Source organism: Hippocampus guttulatus, chromosome 10 (assembly GCF_054856545.1).
Source record: "Hippocampus guttulatus isolate MCC_2025c chromosome 10, RoL_Hgut_1.0, whole genome shotgun sequence".
In the NCBI taxonomy this organism is placed as follows: Eukaryota; Metazoa; Chordata; class Actinopteri; order Syngnathiformes; family Syngnathidae; genus Hippocampus; species Hippocampus guttulatus.
Genome location: NC_141270.1, coordinates 1,398,258 through 1,411,482, shown reverse-complemented (window position 1 = coordinate 1,411,482; position 13,225 = coordinate 1,398,258). Strand labels below are relative to the sequence as shown.

Sequence of the window (13,225 nt, the reverse complement as noted above, 5' to 3'; positions counted from 1 at the left end):
GTGCTGCAATATTAAAGAAACCCCCCCGCCCCCCACTCGCTCACACTTAGGCGGGCACACACACACACACACACACACAAGCCCCGCAGTCAGTCAGAGAGTCGTCAGTCAGTCTTTCTGCTTTCGGAGCGTTTCCATTGCGTCGGGGAGATGTCGGCGAACGTGGCAGAGTTGCCGGCTCGGTTGGCGTCCAGGCTGCGGCGGGCCCGCGACCTGAGGGACGAGGAGAAGCTGTACCGGCACCGGGGTGTCCTCTACCCGCTCCTCATGTGCCCGCCGGAGCACCTGAGCGCCCTGGAGGGCGTGACGGCCAGGGAGGACGACGTCTTGCTGGTGGCTTATCCCAAGTGCGGTGAGGGCTCCGATCATTTCCCCTCAGGTCTCTCTGCCCCCCCACCCCCGTCCCTCGCCCCGGGTGTGAGGGCCTGTCGGTTAATCGAACAGCCGGCGGAAATTGGATTGTTGCTTTCTCCTCATACATTAAGACATTGCAGCATATGACAAAAGGACGTTCACGCCCCCCCCCAAAAAAAACCCCTGCAAAAAATGTTTGAAAACTTTTCACACTGCTGTCGTGTTCAGGAACAAAGCGTAAAGGACAAAGTGTAGTTAAGTAATTTGGGCGATTCGGTGGTGCCTTGGGAAATAATGCATTGAGGAGGGGGGGGGATGAAATACATTTCAACCTCCCATAAGTCTTCACAAACTGCTGCTAACGCATTTTCCAGAGAAAACGGAGGGGGGGGGCATTCCCCTCCCCGTGCCCCCAAAAGACATTCACAAATATTTAAAATGTGACTATTGATAGAAAACATGCAAATTAGTAAACCCACAGATGGAAAACAGCAAACAAGGAGGGCTCTCCGTAAGCATGGTGTGTGTGTGTGTGTGTGTGTGTGTGTGTGAGACACTTGGTCACCGTGTTGCGTGACTACCTGCCGCCAAACAATGTCGCTCGACCTGTGTTTGCTGTTCCGGTGGCTGACAATGAATGAATGGAACACGCAGACGCGCCAAACCATCTCCGAGTGTGTGTGTGTGTGTGTGTGTGTGCAGGTTTCAATTGGATGGTGGGCGTGCTGAAGCAGATCCTGACGCAGGCCACGGGAAGGACAATCGACATCATCATGCCGCCGCTCATCGAGTTCTTCGGACCGGACGTCGCTCAGGTTTTCAGTTCGGCTTTCAAACGTTGGCCTGAGCGAAAGCAGCAAAGTGGGGGCCTGGAGAGCCCCCGTCCGGCCTGTTTTCCATGTCTCCCTCCTCCAACACACTTGATTCAATCAGAATCCTTATCAGATTTTTGCCAAGTTTCCCGTTGAGTTGATCAGGTGTGTCGGAAGGGGGTGGGGGGCATCGAAAACAGGCTGAAGAGGGGCACCGGCCCTGCAGATTCCCCCCTCCCCAAAGCACCAGACCCGTGCCATCCTTGGCTCCCAAATCTCCCTCTTTGCTTCCCACCGCCACTGGTCGAGGGCGCCAAGTGGCGGGTGCACGGCCCATTGACGGCCCCCTCCTGTCGCCCCCTTCAGGTGATGGACCAAATGGCTTCTCCCAGATTGTTGGGCACCCACATGCACCCCGACAACATCCCCGCCTCCTTCTACGCCAACAAGAGCAAAGTGAGCGCCGCCGTGGCGAGCGATCGCTCGGTCCGCTTGCCGTCGAAGACGCTTTTTGTTGGTGGTCTTGCAGATTCTGGTCATCTTCCGGAACCCCAAAGACACGCTGGTCTCCTTCTACCACTTCTGCAACAGCAACCCCGTGCTCCCCTCCTCAACCTCCTGGGACTCCTTCTATGGCAACTTCCTCTCCGGAGAGGGTCAGTCACTACACACACACACACACACACACACAGAATTGAATAAGGCCCGTTTGTCGTTGATGTTGCGCGCGGCAGTTCCCTGGGGCTCGTACTTTGACCACGCGTTGGCCTGGGAGCAAAAGATGGCCGACCCCAACGTGATGATCGTCACCTACGAGCAACTCAAGCAAGTAAAGGAATACACAAACTCCTCATGTACCAAACATTTGAAGACATGCGGTCAGCCGACGCGAGCGGCAAGCAGAGCCAAAGAGAACTTTTCAGATGAGAGCGGATGAATAATCTTGCGACGCAGGACCTGGGCGAGAGCGTCCGTCACGTTTCGTCCTTTTTGGACGTGGAGATGAGTGACGCTCAAGTGCAGCTGGTGTCCGACGGAAGCACCTTCGCCGCCATGAAGGAGATCTCGCAGATGTCGCACGGCCCCATGGGAAATATCTTCTTCAGGAAAGGTGCCCCAAAAAAAAAAAAAAAAGGAGGAGTAGCTTAGCCTAGCTTAGCATGGCCAGCGTTTAGTGTTACTTTTCAAATTGGTCCTGCAATGACGTAGCCGCTACGTCATTGGAGCCGTCATCGAGCCTCGTGATGTCGTTGTTGCAATACATCAGGGCCATCCGTGATCCGCCGCGCCATTTTTTGCCTTCACGCAATCGCAGTCAGCAAAACGGATTTCATGACCGCGCTCATGGTGAGAGTGACTCCGTTTACACCGAGTCCATATTTGGGCTCAGGTCAACATTGCGGTTCCCGAAACATTTGGAGCCGCCCGTTTACACGCGTGAGCGGACGGACTTACTCCGGCATTTGAATAAACCGCATAGTCAGTTTTTTTTTTTTTTTTTTTTGCTCGCATTTCAATGGCCCCCCCCAAATATAATGTTCAGGTTTTGAAAAGGGCGAATGACTGCATGTAAAGATAGTCGGCGTCTTTACCGTTATCGCGAATGTTTCAAGACAAAAGCGTAACCGGTTTAACGAGGAGTCGCGGACGTGCTATCTGCAGAGTTTGAAGGGCAGCGCGTGGAAATTGCACAACTCGTGTGCTTGCGATGAAGCCATTGATGTCTTTCTCGCAATTTTTTTTTTTTTTCTTAAGCATGGTGATGCAAGAAGCGCGTTTCAGTGGCTCCCCACCATTTGCAAATATTCAGCTTCTCGCCGTTTCGGCAATAGCAGGACTCCAAGAATGCTTGTTTCGGAAGAAGAGGCATTAATGCAAAACTATGGCGCCATTAAATGAGACAAATAAAGGTTTTCTCATCTTAAGTTTTGTACGAAATAACCCATAAAGTTAATGTTTTCTTCGTTTTGAGCCAGCAGTTTTAGGAGTGCGAGGCGTGTCCCCACCACGCCGCTTTGCGTGTGCAAAACCGCCTTTGACGACGCAATCATGTCACGCGTGCGACCGTTTGCAGGCGAGATTGGCGACTGGAGGAACCATTTCACCGAGGAGCAGAGCCGCAAGATGGACCGGGCGTTCGGCAAACATCTGGCCGGAACCCGACTGGGCCGCTTGCTCGACTACGAACTCCACTGCAAGTAGTCGGACGCCGCGGCAGCAGGCGACAACTTCCCGAGGCGAGCTCATATTTCGAAAAGATGAGCGGCCAAGCTTGAAAATCGATTTAACTCCAGAGAAGCGAGATGAAATTCAGTTGGAGCATCCATTTTATCGGCTACCTAGAATGAAAAAAAAATCCGTTTTCTTCCGCCTAGCAGTGGCTGCCGGGTCAATAGAGGGCGCTAGCGCAGCATCCGACCGCTTCGGCTGAGTCAAGACGGCCAATCTGTAACCAAATCCAATTTCAAAGGAAATCTTTGACCCAGCTCAACCAGTTAATTGTTGGGTTGACCTCTGTTGTGTCATTTTACGACGCCGTTAACCTCCCGCGATGCAAACAAAAATTGAGCACGGCGGGGGCGCTCCGCCCCGCGGCTGCCAAATGATTCAAGCTCAGCAGAAGCGGCGGCCTTCAGTCATGGGCGCAAGTCGTTGCTTTCTGTTGCTGTTCCTTCGACCCCTCAATTGCGCAACTCCTTGCGCCTCAGCCCAAATGTGCACATTTTCTTCCTCTTAAGATGTCCCAACTTGCGGTCAGGCTTGACCGTCTCCTCCGGAACGTCGGAGATGCCGTCATCGGGTTTGACTTTACTCTCGGCCCGAATCCTCATTTTCAAATGATCCGATGGAAGCAACCATTTGTTCACATCATCCAAAAGCCAAGGTGTAATTTCCCCGGGGATTAATAAAGTATCGATCATTTATCTCTACTTGGCCATTTTGTCCTTTTCTGCAGAGAGGAAATATCTCAATAGAGAATCATGTCGTCAGTTTTGGATTTGTCCAAAAACAAAACAAAGCACAAACGAATTGGCTCATATTCACTGTCCTGCACGAACCTTTAGGTTATTAGACGAGATGCTTGGTTTGCTTGAGACTTTCTTGCATTTTGCAGCCATTTTGCAATTTACTGGGTTCATGCCCTTTTTTGTTGATTAAACGGAGCATTTAGTGGCAACCAAGGTGTCAAGGCCCAAAACTTGTGAAAATAAAATAAAATCAAGTCAACGTGATAGCCCTTATTCACAGTTTGAATGTGTGCAAAGATGCGACGCAGCAAAGGGGGGGGGGGGGGGTTGCAGCAGAATGAACGACATGAAGGGGCTTGAATTTCATGCGATATTTACGAGGGCGATTTGGAATGAACAAAAACGGAGCGTTCAAGAAGAACAGTTTAAGCTTGCAGTAGTCGAATAGGCGAGTGGCTGAATCAATACGACGTTGTGAAATCAACCAATAATCCTTTTTATTCATCGTGACTTCAAGATCAAGCCAAATAATCACGATTATCTTCACATCCGCTCCCCCCACCCTCAAACACACAAACGTACAAAATCGCCCTGCCCGAATAATGAGCATTACGGTACTTACTGGTGGATTTTCACGATTTTCAGTGTGGCCCATCCGGTGGCGGTTCTGGGGGGGGGGGGGCAGCGGGGGCCAGTGCCCCTGTAGCACCGATTCTGGCCCCCCCCTCCGAGCGCAGATTACGCAGTCGTGCCAAGTCGCCGACGTGAAAGGTGGAACCAAAGTGCGTGATTTAAGATTCTAGTCGGACCCTTTAGTGCACTGCGCCATTTAAAAATGAGCGGGAAAATGAGAAGCAGTCCGCAGAGAAGGAAATTACCACGACACGAGTGCTATTTGCGTGTGTGTGCGCGTGTTTGTGTGTGTGTGCACGCGCGTTTGTGTGTGTAACTTTTTTAGTCTCCCTTTTTATTTTAATTTTTATTTAACAGGATCAATATATAAGACATTGCCTTTTAAAATTTGGATAATTATATGCATGTAAAACATCTAGCTTCAGTGTATTTGCAATGTTTGTCCCCGGCGGGCTGGTACCATATCATGCCCTGGCTTGAATATTCTCAACAGATGGACACGGCGTATTGTTACGCTTGCAGACATTTTAGCCCTCCCAATACTGTTTTTTTCTCATCACTGTAAGGTTATGACTACAATTTCAAAGTCTGAAGAAATAAAAAGTCAAATAAGATTTCAAATCTGTCTTTTTAGCCCTGGGTTGAATGTGCCCCCCCCCCCCCCATCAAAACCCCTCAGGCCCCCTCAGTGAAATTGATCCAGAACCGCCCCTGGGCCCATCCCTATGCCAAGTGAATACCGTATCGCAACCGGTTGGGGTTTCCTCGTCAAGCCGCTGCCCGGGGGTTTTCTCCCACACTGATGATGAGGTGTGTGTAGAAAGGCGCCCGCTCTTTGGAGAGGAGTTCGTAAGTCACAGAGTTGAGGCCGTCCGAGTGCCAGGTCAGTTCGGTCCTGTTCAGGACCTCAAAGCTACAAAGTTCCAATCCTATCAGTTTGATACGAAAGAACGACCGATTTCGCCGCACGTTTCAGGACTGCAAGGCTCGCTTACTTGTGTGGATTTTCCTCATTGCCGCGGTCTCGTTGATGCTTGATCATTTTGTAACGAGCGATGGCCACTGGGGGGCGCACGACCTTCATGCCGGACAGAGCCACTCTGCTTGAGCAGCAGACAACACGACATATCATCAACAGGCTGGCATTCTCCCTTCCATGTACTCTCACCCACACGCATCGATACTGAGAAAAATCAAAAACAAACCAGGAGTACTTTTTACCTTTTCCACAAATCATCATCCTCTCGGCCCCAGCCCCAGTACTGGTTGGAGAAGCCGTTCATCTTCCTGTACTGGTCCGGAGTCACTGCGACAACGCCGCCAAAATAATGCGAGTAGGGTAGCCTAGTGGGGAAGGGGGGGGGGGGGAGCACACGGCCAACACAACATCTGAGGGCAAAGCCGGCCAATGGGCACACACGATCACTGACAGAGGCGGGGGGGGGGGGGGGTGGCGGCGGCCAGCTGGCAGCCCGCGAGTCGCATGTGGCTCGCGTCTGCACTTTGGCTGGTCCCCAAATATGAATTGAAATCAATACATGAAGGATGTTTTTTTTTTTGTTTTTTTTAGCAGGGGGGTGGGAGGGCTGTCCCTTCCCCGCGCGACTTGAAAACGAAGCGCCGTTCACGGAAAAAAGGCAAAGGGGGCTATCGAGCGCCAGCTGCCGAGCGTCTCATCGAACCTGTACTCAAACTTGTCGATGGCCACGGCCAGGTGCCTGGGGTTGCACGCGTCGCAGGCGTAAGTATTGCGGTCGTTCTCGGCCAGCAGGTCCACATCGTGGATGACGAGGCAGCTCCAGTCTTCGTCTCGGAGGACTTCCAGCACGCCGGCGTTCAACAGTTTGCCTTTGTTGAAGGTGCCGCTCCCCCACTGAAAGGACATCGCGCGAGGCTTCCCTGTCAAGCGAGGGTCGCCTTTCCGGCGAAGGCGACAAAATGCTTTCGATTTCCCCCGCTGAGCTCTCCTCACCTGCTCCACCACGTAGATCCTGTAGTGGATTTGTTGCCTCTGCAGGAAAGGATGGAGGTGCTCCAGGAGAGCGCGCAGGTGCGTCGCCCGCTTCCGGTACGGCACCACGATGGCGACGTGATGCCGAGCGTTGCAGTCCGGCGGACGGTAGAGTCCGCCCGGCGACACCGCCGCGCTCGTCTTTCTGATCTCCTTCAAATACGGAGGTGACGAGGAGAGATTGACGGGGCTGGGCCCAACTGCGCGTGAGGAAAGGAAACGTTTACCCCGTCGGGCAGGCGAGCCGGATCCCTGCCCCCCGCCCCCCCCCCCCCCCGGCCCGCGTTTCCTTCATTGATTTGCATCTCACCCAGCAGCGGGGACGCAAGGCGGCAGGTGGCCAGCGGAAGAGGCGCCGGCGAGAAGGCGTAGCGCAGCGCCAAGGTCACGGCGGCCGTCAAGAGCGCCAACCCGGCCAGCGTGCGCGGGGGCTTCAGAAGAAAGCGCTGACGGCATTCCATCGCAAGAGAGTTCGCTAGGAGGGAAGAGGAAAGGGGAGGCGGGCGGAATACGCGCGGCACCAGCGAAGGCGGGCGCAACGAGAGCGGCCGGCGTTCACCGGCGTCAAACATCCTGATCGGAAATGTTCGGACCGTTCTCAGCTTTTTTTTTTTTCTTGTTGCAAATCAGCAACTGTGCTTACATAGCAAAACTAGTCAAAACTTGAAGGAGCATTAACTTGACCCCGCCCCCCCCAGAAAAAGACAGCTCGCTCATTTCTTGTTGCCACCATTTTACAAGCAAGATGGTGACATCAAGAAACGATGTTATGAAAGAGCAGCAGTGAGTGCCCAAGGCCAGACTTAGTGGACAAGTCAGAGTGAAGCCCCGCAAAATAAACAAATCCATACCTGATGACGAGTACTTGAAATTGCGCTCAATGTTTTGAGCGGCGAGACATCACGAGACTTGAGATGAGCCCCAGCGGTGCCGAGAAATGTTTTTTGACAATGTTCGGTATGCCGCCCCCTCTCCCTCCCCAATGCGAACGCAACGAGCGTCAATTATTGTCGGATTTTAGCTCTTTAGCCAGCCCAGTTAGGGGGGGGGGGGGGGCGCTCCAGCGTAATCGGGATCTTGAGAGTTGTGCGTGCTCCTCAACGGAACCACGACGGTTCCCACATTAGCCAACACTCTTGATCTTCATTTGGGCAAAACTATTTGATTAACTCTTGGATTTGACTGGCTATTTTTTTATTCTTTGAAGATGTGGGTGCAACTAATCCGTTTGTGAGTTGACACACCTAAGTTGAATGCTTGTGAAGTTTTAGAGACGACATTAAAAAAAAAACACAACAAACGGCAGAGTCTCATGTTTTGACATTTGAATACGAGTTTGAATGGGATCGGCGGAAACTGCTCACGGTGGATTCGTTTCTGACAAAGACGTTCCGTACAGTCGGAGTTCGATTGGGAAAGCGTCCGCACGGTGCTAACCGAGCTGGTGCGGCCTGCGGGCATTTCCACCAAGCGCATAAGGTGGATTCGACAATCACACTCTTCTCGTCGCGCTGAAGCAATGGCGGCTTTTGAAGACTTGACTCCATCGTCACCTCGGTGCAACCGGTTGAGTTTGTCTATTTGACACGTCAATCAATCGTATTTGAGGTTGGGTGCGGCAAGTGCCCCGTCGGCTTTCGTTTTTCTTCAGTGCGGATGAACTCATTCTTTTCAAGTCGTGATCTTTCAGGGAAGCGATGACCTCCGGCACTTTTATGTGGGTTTGAACGGGCTCGGTGAAAAAGAGAGTTCATTGGCGCTCGCGTTTTCATTTCCGCCACGGCTGCCTGCGCCAGAAGAGAATCGGGTGGGCTATTCCCGCATTTTTAAGCCGTCACAAATTTAACCCGGTCAACATCAAGAGAACACCGCACCTTTGGCCCTGGCTATTTGATTCCGTGCGGGACTTTATAACGAGCAAAACACTCTGAAAAGGCCGGTGTAGGGCATTTTCAACGAAAATTACCTTGCAAACCCGATCGAGGGACATCAAAGATTCGTTCAATCAATTAATTCATTCAAATCTGTCGCAAGGTACCTTGAAAACGATGATTACAACCCCCATCTCTTGTACCCCGGCTGCTCCGACGTGGTGCAATTTACCAGTTTGACAAAGTGATTTGATCATGTTGGCAGAGGGGCATTCATCACGTCGTCTATCGTGTCAATCTATCTCCAAGTTTAACAATCTGAGAATATAATACTGTACACTGGTCAGATGACAAATGAACAACTACAAACAAACAGGACGAAAACTATGGCGTATTGCCATTTATATGCATGCGGGCAAAATGTATTTATTTTGGCCCAGTTAATGAGTTGCAAAATGCCAAATTTGCCCCGACGGAATTAAGTGTAACGAATACAACCGGAAGTGCATTACATTGAAGGAACGAAGCAAGCCGGAAGTGTGATCCCTGTCTGCTAACTTCGCCGGCGTCCGTCGTCCCGGGTGACGTCACAAGGACTGCCGCGCGTCTCTCCAGCGCGTTCGCGAATGGACGTCTTGACACGCGCGCGCGCGACCTAGGTAAGCGCCAGCACGTCTGTTCGATCAATTCTTGTCTTTCGCCCCTTTCTGCTCAATCAATTAGTTGATCAATCGATTGATCGGAGCCAGCTGTCATAGCTATCTAGTTAGCCAGCGAGCGTTAACCGCAAACGATCCGAAATGGACCTGTATAACGCGCGCTGCTTCGTGACGTCATCCATTTTTTTTTAAATGTTCCAGAAGTCACGTTATCTGACAGTTCGTCTATTTGTCAGGTTTTTGACACGCTGTTAATAGGATGAGTGTCATCTTCTGAGTAGAACAGGTGAATTTCCCTTGTGGATAAATACTTGATCATCGATACTATCACATTGGAGCAATTTAAAGCACAAGATTGGATGAAATCAGGGGGGCAGATGGGATTTGCGAATTTGCGGTGGATGGGGTTTATAAGCTTATAAAAAAAAATCATGAAATAACATTTTGGGGGGAAAAAGAAAATGCCAACTCGTTCAACATTTGTCACACATGATGGAACCTATATTTGTCTGGAATACCAATTACCCACTAAAACGTATTGAACGCGCGTGTGTGTGTGTGTGTGTGTGTGTGTGTGCACGCGTGCGCTCACTCATGTAGCATCCGCCAGTCATGCAGCAAAAGGTTTGTTGTGGAGGTTCCCTTTCTTCCCACGATGGCGCCTGCTCGCTGTTCTTCCACAGCCTGGACGCCCGCGCCGCGTGCCCGCACGAGTACGACGGCTTCAGCATCACCGGGAAGCTCCCGGCGGGTCGGCCACGCAACGCCGGCCTCCCGGCTGTGCGCGGCGTGCAGCGCTCGCTCAGTGACGGCAGGGACGCCTCCCACTTCCTGATCTCCAGGAGGAGGACACGGAGCGTGGGCATGCGACAGGACGGAGACCAGGACGAGGAGCGCGGCGAGACGGACGAGGAGGACGGGACCTCGGACAAGCCGCCGGATCATCACGGCGGTTTCCGTCCGGGCCCGGCGCCGCTGCTCGGTGAGACCGTCAAAGACCTTGTGACCTAATCAAAGACCCCCTTTCCACTTGGCTGCTAGAAGAGCAACGGCAAGAGCTCAAAGGCTCCCGTCTCCAATATTTGGGACAAAGACACCCTTTTGGACTGCACATGACATCATCATACCTCTCTCTCCTGGGCCCCCCTTTCCTCGCAGGGCATCACTGTTGTTCGGACCCGGACGGTGCCTGGTCCTCGTCAGCGGCGGGGCACGGAGGCTTGGTCGGCATCGGCGGCGGCATCGTTGGCGGCGACGTTGGCGTTGGTAGCGGCGATGGCTGCGGCGTCCTGCAGCAGCGGCTGGCTCGCGTCAGGACGGAGCTGGCGCAGGCCGACACGCGGCTGCTGTGCGAGCGCGCCCACTCGCAGCATTTGTCCCGCGAGAGGCAAGAAGTGGCAGAGAAGGAGCGGTCGCTGAGCCGGCAGGTGGACGTGGCCGTCATGGTGATCGCCGCCCTCAAGGAGCAGATCAACGCCTCGGAAAGCGAGCTGGAGCGACGTGAAAGGTGAAAACAAAAAAAAAAAAATAACGTATAGTCGTCACCAATTGTCAGTATTATGATCATTTTTTTCCAATTGCTTCATCAAATAAATACCAAACTGTCGAGTTTTGTTCACCGCATCTGTAAAATCTCATTTTTTTGTGCTGCTCGTTCTCACAGGCAGGTGCTGAGCATCCAGAAGTTTTTAGAAATGGCCGCGCGCCAGGAGACCAGCGGCAAGGTCCGAATCCAGTTGTTCATCGAGAACCTGCTGAGACGCATCGCGCTGGCCGAGACCCTCCTGGAGGACTACCAGGTCCTCGAGGCCCCAACGCGCGTCGTCGCGCCCCCTTCCGGTCTGTCTTGCGAGTCTCACGAGCGTCTCGTCTTCTCAGGGACGGCAGACGCCGGCAACCGACCGCGACAAACCTCGCAGGATCACCAAGAGCAGGTCGCCGCACCAGCGCACAATCGAAAATAGACTTCGCCGCTTTTTGCAGCAGCCACCGACGACGCCGAGTGAACACGAGCGGCACACGGGCCGAAGAACATGCTTATACCACGGGCGTATACCTAGAGAGGCAGCAGTTTTTTTTTTAAATCCGTCTGGTGATGAGATAATCTCCCTATTTCTTGACATTTCCCGTGAATTTTCAAAGAACTGCTGATGATCCAAGGATCTACCTACAGTTTGTTACGAAGGAACAAACAAAAGTTCAGTCTCGTATTCCAGCATAAGAAATGTCACAGTAAGACTGCAAACCATACGAGGTTGTCGTATGTTTCACATTTACCATCTTATCATAAAAAAAAAAAAAAAAGAAGAATAAATTGGAAAACATTTCAGATTGAAAATGAAGACACAAAACCGGAACAAACTGCTCCGTTTCCTCTGCCCAATTTTGGAAGTCAAACTTGCGTCAAGAGGCGAAATTGATCACATTCTAACATAAACTTTGTCACCTTATAATGTGAAATTGATCACATTTAACACGTGACATGCATCCCGTTATAACGTGAAAAACGGTTTGAATCTTGTCGCCGGAGTGCGGCGAGTTGATTTGACGCGTGGTTTTGCGATTGTTCCGCCAGGTCGGCAGGGTGTCAGCTCTCGTGCGGCCTTCACGGCAACGCGCCGTCAAGCGAACAGCGCGAGCGTCTGTCGCACTCGTCGCGCCTTTTCTGCCGACCCGAACACCGAGTCGACATCTGGAACCAGCGGCGGCGCTCGACCGGATACGAGGCCTAACGCCGCCAGGAAGGGGCGCGCTTGCGTCATCACCGCGCGACCTCACTTCTTCATTTGAGTTGAGAACACACACACACACACTTGGCCGCTTGTCACTTACTGTACGACTACAATGCTTTATTTGATAGACACTGACATCTAACCATTTAGAGTTTATTTTATTGAATTGGTCAATTCAATGATAAAATGACATGACAAAATTCGACATAACTATAATTGTATTAGTTGTATGCATAGATCGATGTAAATGTGGACAATCGAATGAGAAAATAGTATATCATGAGGAAGGATCTGCTTTGTCTCAACCCTTCGCGAATCACAGCAGGGACAAGAGGCGGCCAGCGCTGTGGTGGTTGTGTCCATGATGCGAGCCAGAGTCCGCGCTTGGAAATGACCCCACTGAGCCACGAGGACCAAAGCGGCAGCAGGAGGACATTTTCATGACATCATTGACCGTGCATGTGTCGCGAGTGGACAACATGGCAGACACGGTGCTGTCTGCCGCACTTCCTGGTCTACTCGTGTCTTGCCCAAGTGTATTTTGTGCCGTCATAATGCTATCCGGCGCGTCATCTGTCACATCAAAAGTGAAATCTCACTCGCAAGTTTTATGTCATGGGATTGGCTGGAAATGGCACGGATGAATAGATGCATTCCAGTCAGTGAAGCAGCATCATTGTGCAGTCTCGTAAGTACAACGTTTATACAACATAACAGTTATCTTGTGACGTGTTTAATGACGTGGCAGCCAACTATACATTTTAAAAATAGTTTTTAGTTATTAAATGGGCATGAAAAATATTATGAAGTTACTCAGACAAGATATTCTCATTTTACTGCTCCAATGCAGACGCAAAGTATCCCTTTAATCAACGAGTCAACCAATCTATCAAATTAATTGACCGCTATTTTGATCGATTCATTATTCAGAGACCTTGTTTCACATTGATTTCTGTAGTTGTCCATAAAGCGGATGAATTATGTTTGTGTACAAAAAAAGCCTTTCGCAAACATCTGCTTTTACTTTGGAAAACAATAATCGACATTTTCAGGATTAGGGGGTAAGTGTTAGGGTTTAAGGTTTGGGGTTAGGGCCAGGGGGAGTTGGGGTTTAGGGTTAAGGTTGGTGTTACGGTTAGGGTCAGCATGTATTGACCCCCGCCCCAAAAAAACGATATAACTGC

The 13,225-nt window shown here is 51.4% G+C and overlaps 2 protein-coding genes across 8 annotated transcripts; one reads left to right on the top strand and one right to left on the bottom strand.

Annotated features, from left to right (window-relative positions):
• The first annotated feature begins 3 nt into the window (after nt 1-3).
• Nucleotides 4-4,096, top strand: sult6b1 (sulfotransferase family, cytosolic, 6b, member 1). 2 transcript variants are annotated; one of them, XM_086121340.1, is made up of 7 exons: nt 4-352; nt 1,057-1,169; nt 1,533-1,622; nt 1,696-1,822; nt 1,901-1,995; nt 2,121-2,277; nt 3,241-4,096. In XM_086121340.1, exons 1-7 carry the CDS (start codon nt 151-153, stop codon nt 3,366-3,368), a joined length of 912 nt encoding a protein of 303 aa, XP_085977466.1. In that variant the 5' UTR covers nt 4-150; the 3' UTR covers nt 3,369-4,096. The 2 variants fall into 2 exon arrangements, with proteins under 2 accessions (XP_085977466.1, XP_085977465.1); XM_086121339.1 differs by having other exon boundaries at nt 1,696-1,995.
• A 511-nt stretch (nt 4,097-4,607) lies between these two features.
• LOC147198810 (beta-1,4-galactosyltransferase 3-like) lies at nt 4,608-10,175 on the bottom strand. 6 transcript variants are annotated; one of them, XM_086121334.1, is made up of 7 exons: nt 9,902-10,175; nt 7,090-7,254; nt 6,741-6,979; nt 6,451-6,641; nt 5,990-6,112; nt 5,764-5,871; nt 4,608-5,681 (listed from the first exon to the last, which is right to left on the bottom strand). In XM_086121334.1, exons 1-7 carry the CDS (start codon nt 10,173-10,175, stop codon nt 5,537-5,539), a joined length of 1,245 nt encoding a protein of 414 aa, XP_085977460.1. In that variant the 3' UTR covers nt 4,608-5,536. The 6 variants fall into 6 exon arrangements, with proteins under 6 accessions (XP_085977460.1, XP_085977461.1, XP_085977457.1 ...); XM_086121335.1 differs by having other exon boundaries at nt 5,764-5,868; XM_086121331.1 differs by having other exon boundaries at nt 6,451-6,979.
• Between the last annotated feature and the right edge of the window lie 3,050 nt (nt 10,176-13,225).

Coding starts and splice junctions, on each gene's coding strand:
- sult6b1 (XM_086121339.1), top strand. CDS start 151: ATGTCGGCGAACGTGGCAGAGTTGCCGGCTCGGTTGGCGTCCAGGCTG. Junction 353..1,056: donor GGTGGCTTATCCCAAGTGCG/GTGAGGGCTCCG, acceptor GTGTGTGTGCAG/GTTTCAATTGGATGGTGGGC. Junction 1,996..2,120: donor CCTACGAGCAACTCAAGCAA/GTAAAGGAATAC, acceptor CTTGCGACGCAG/GACCTGGGCGAGAGCGTCCG.
- LOC147198810 (XM_086121331.1), bottom strand. CDS start 10,175: ATGCCCACGCTCCGTGTCCTCCTCCTGGAGATCAGGAAGTGGGAGGCG. Junction 6,980..7,089: donor CCTTGCGTCCCCGCTGCTGG/GTGAGATGCAAA, acceptor CCTCACGCGCAG/TTGGGCCCAGCCCCGTCAAT. Junction 6,113..6,450: donor ATCGACAAGTTTGAGTACAG/GTTCGATGAGAC, acceptor CTTCCCCACTAG/GCTACCCTACTCGCATTATT.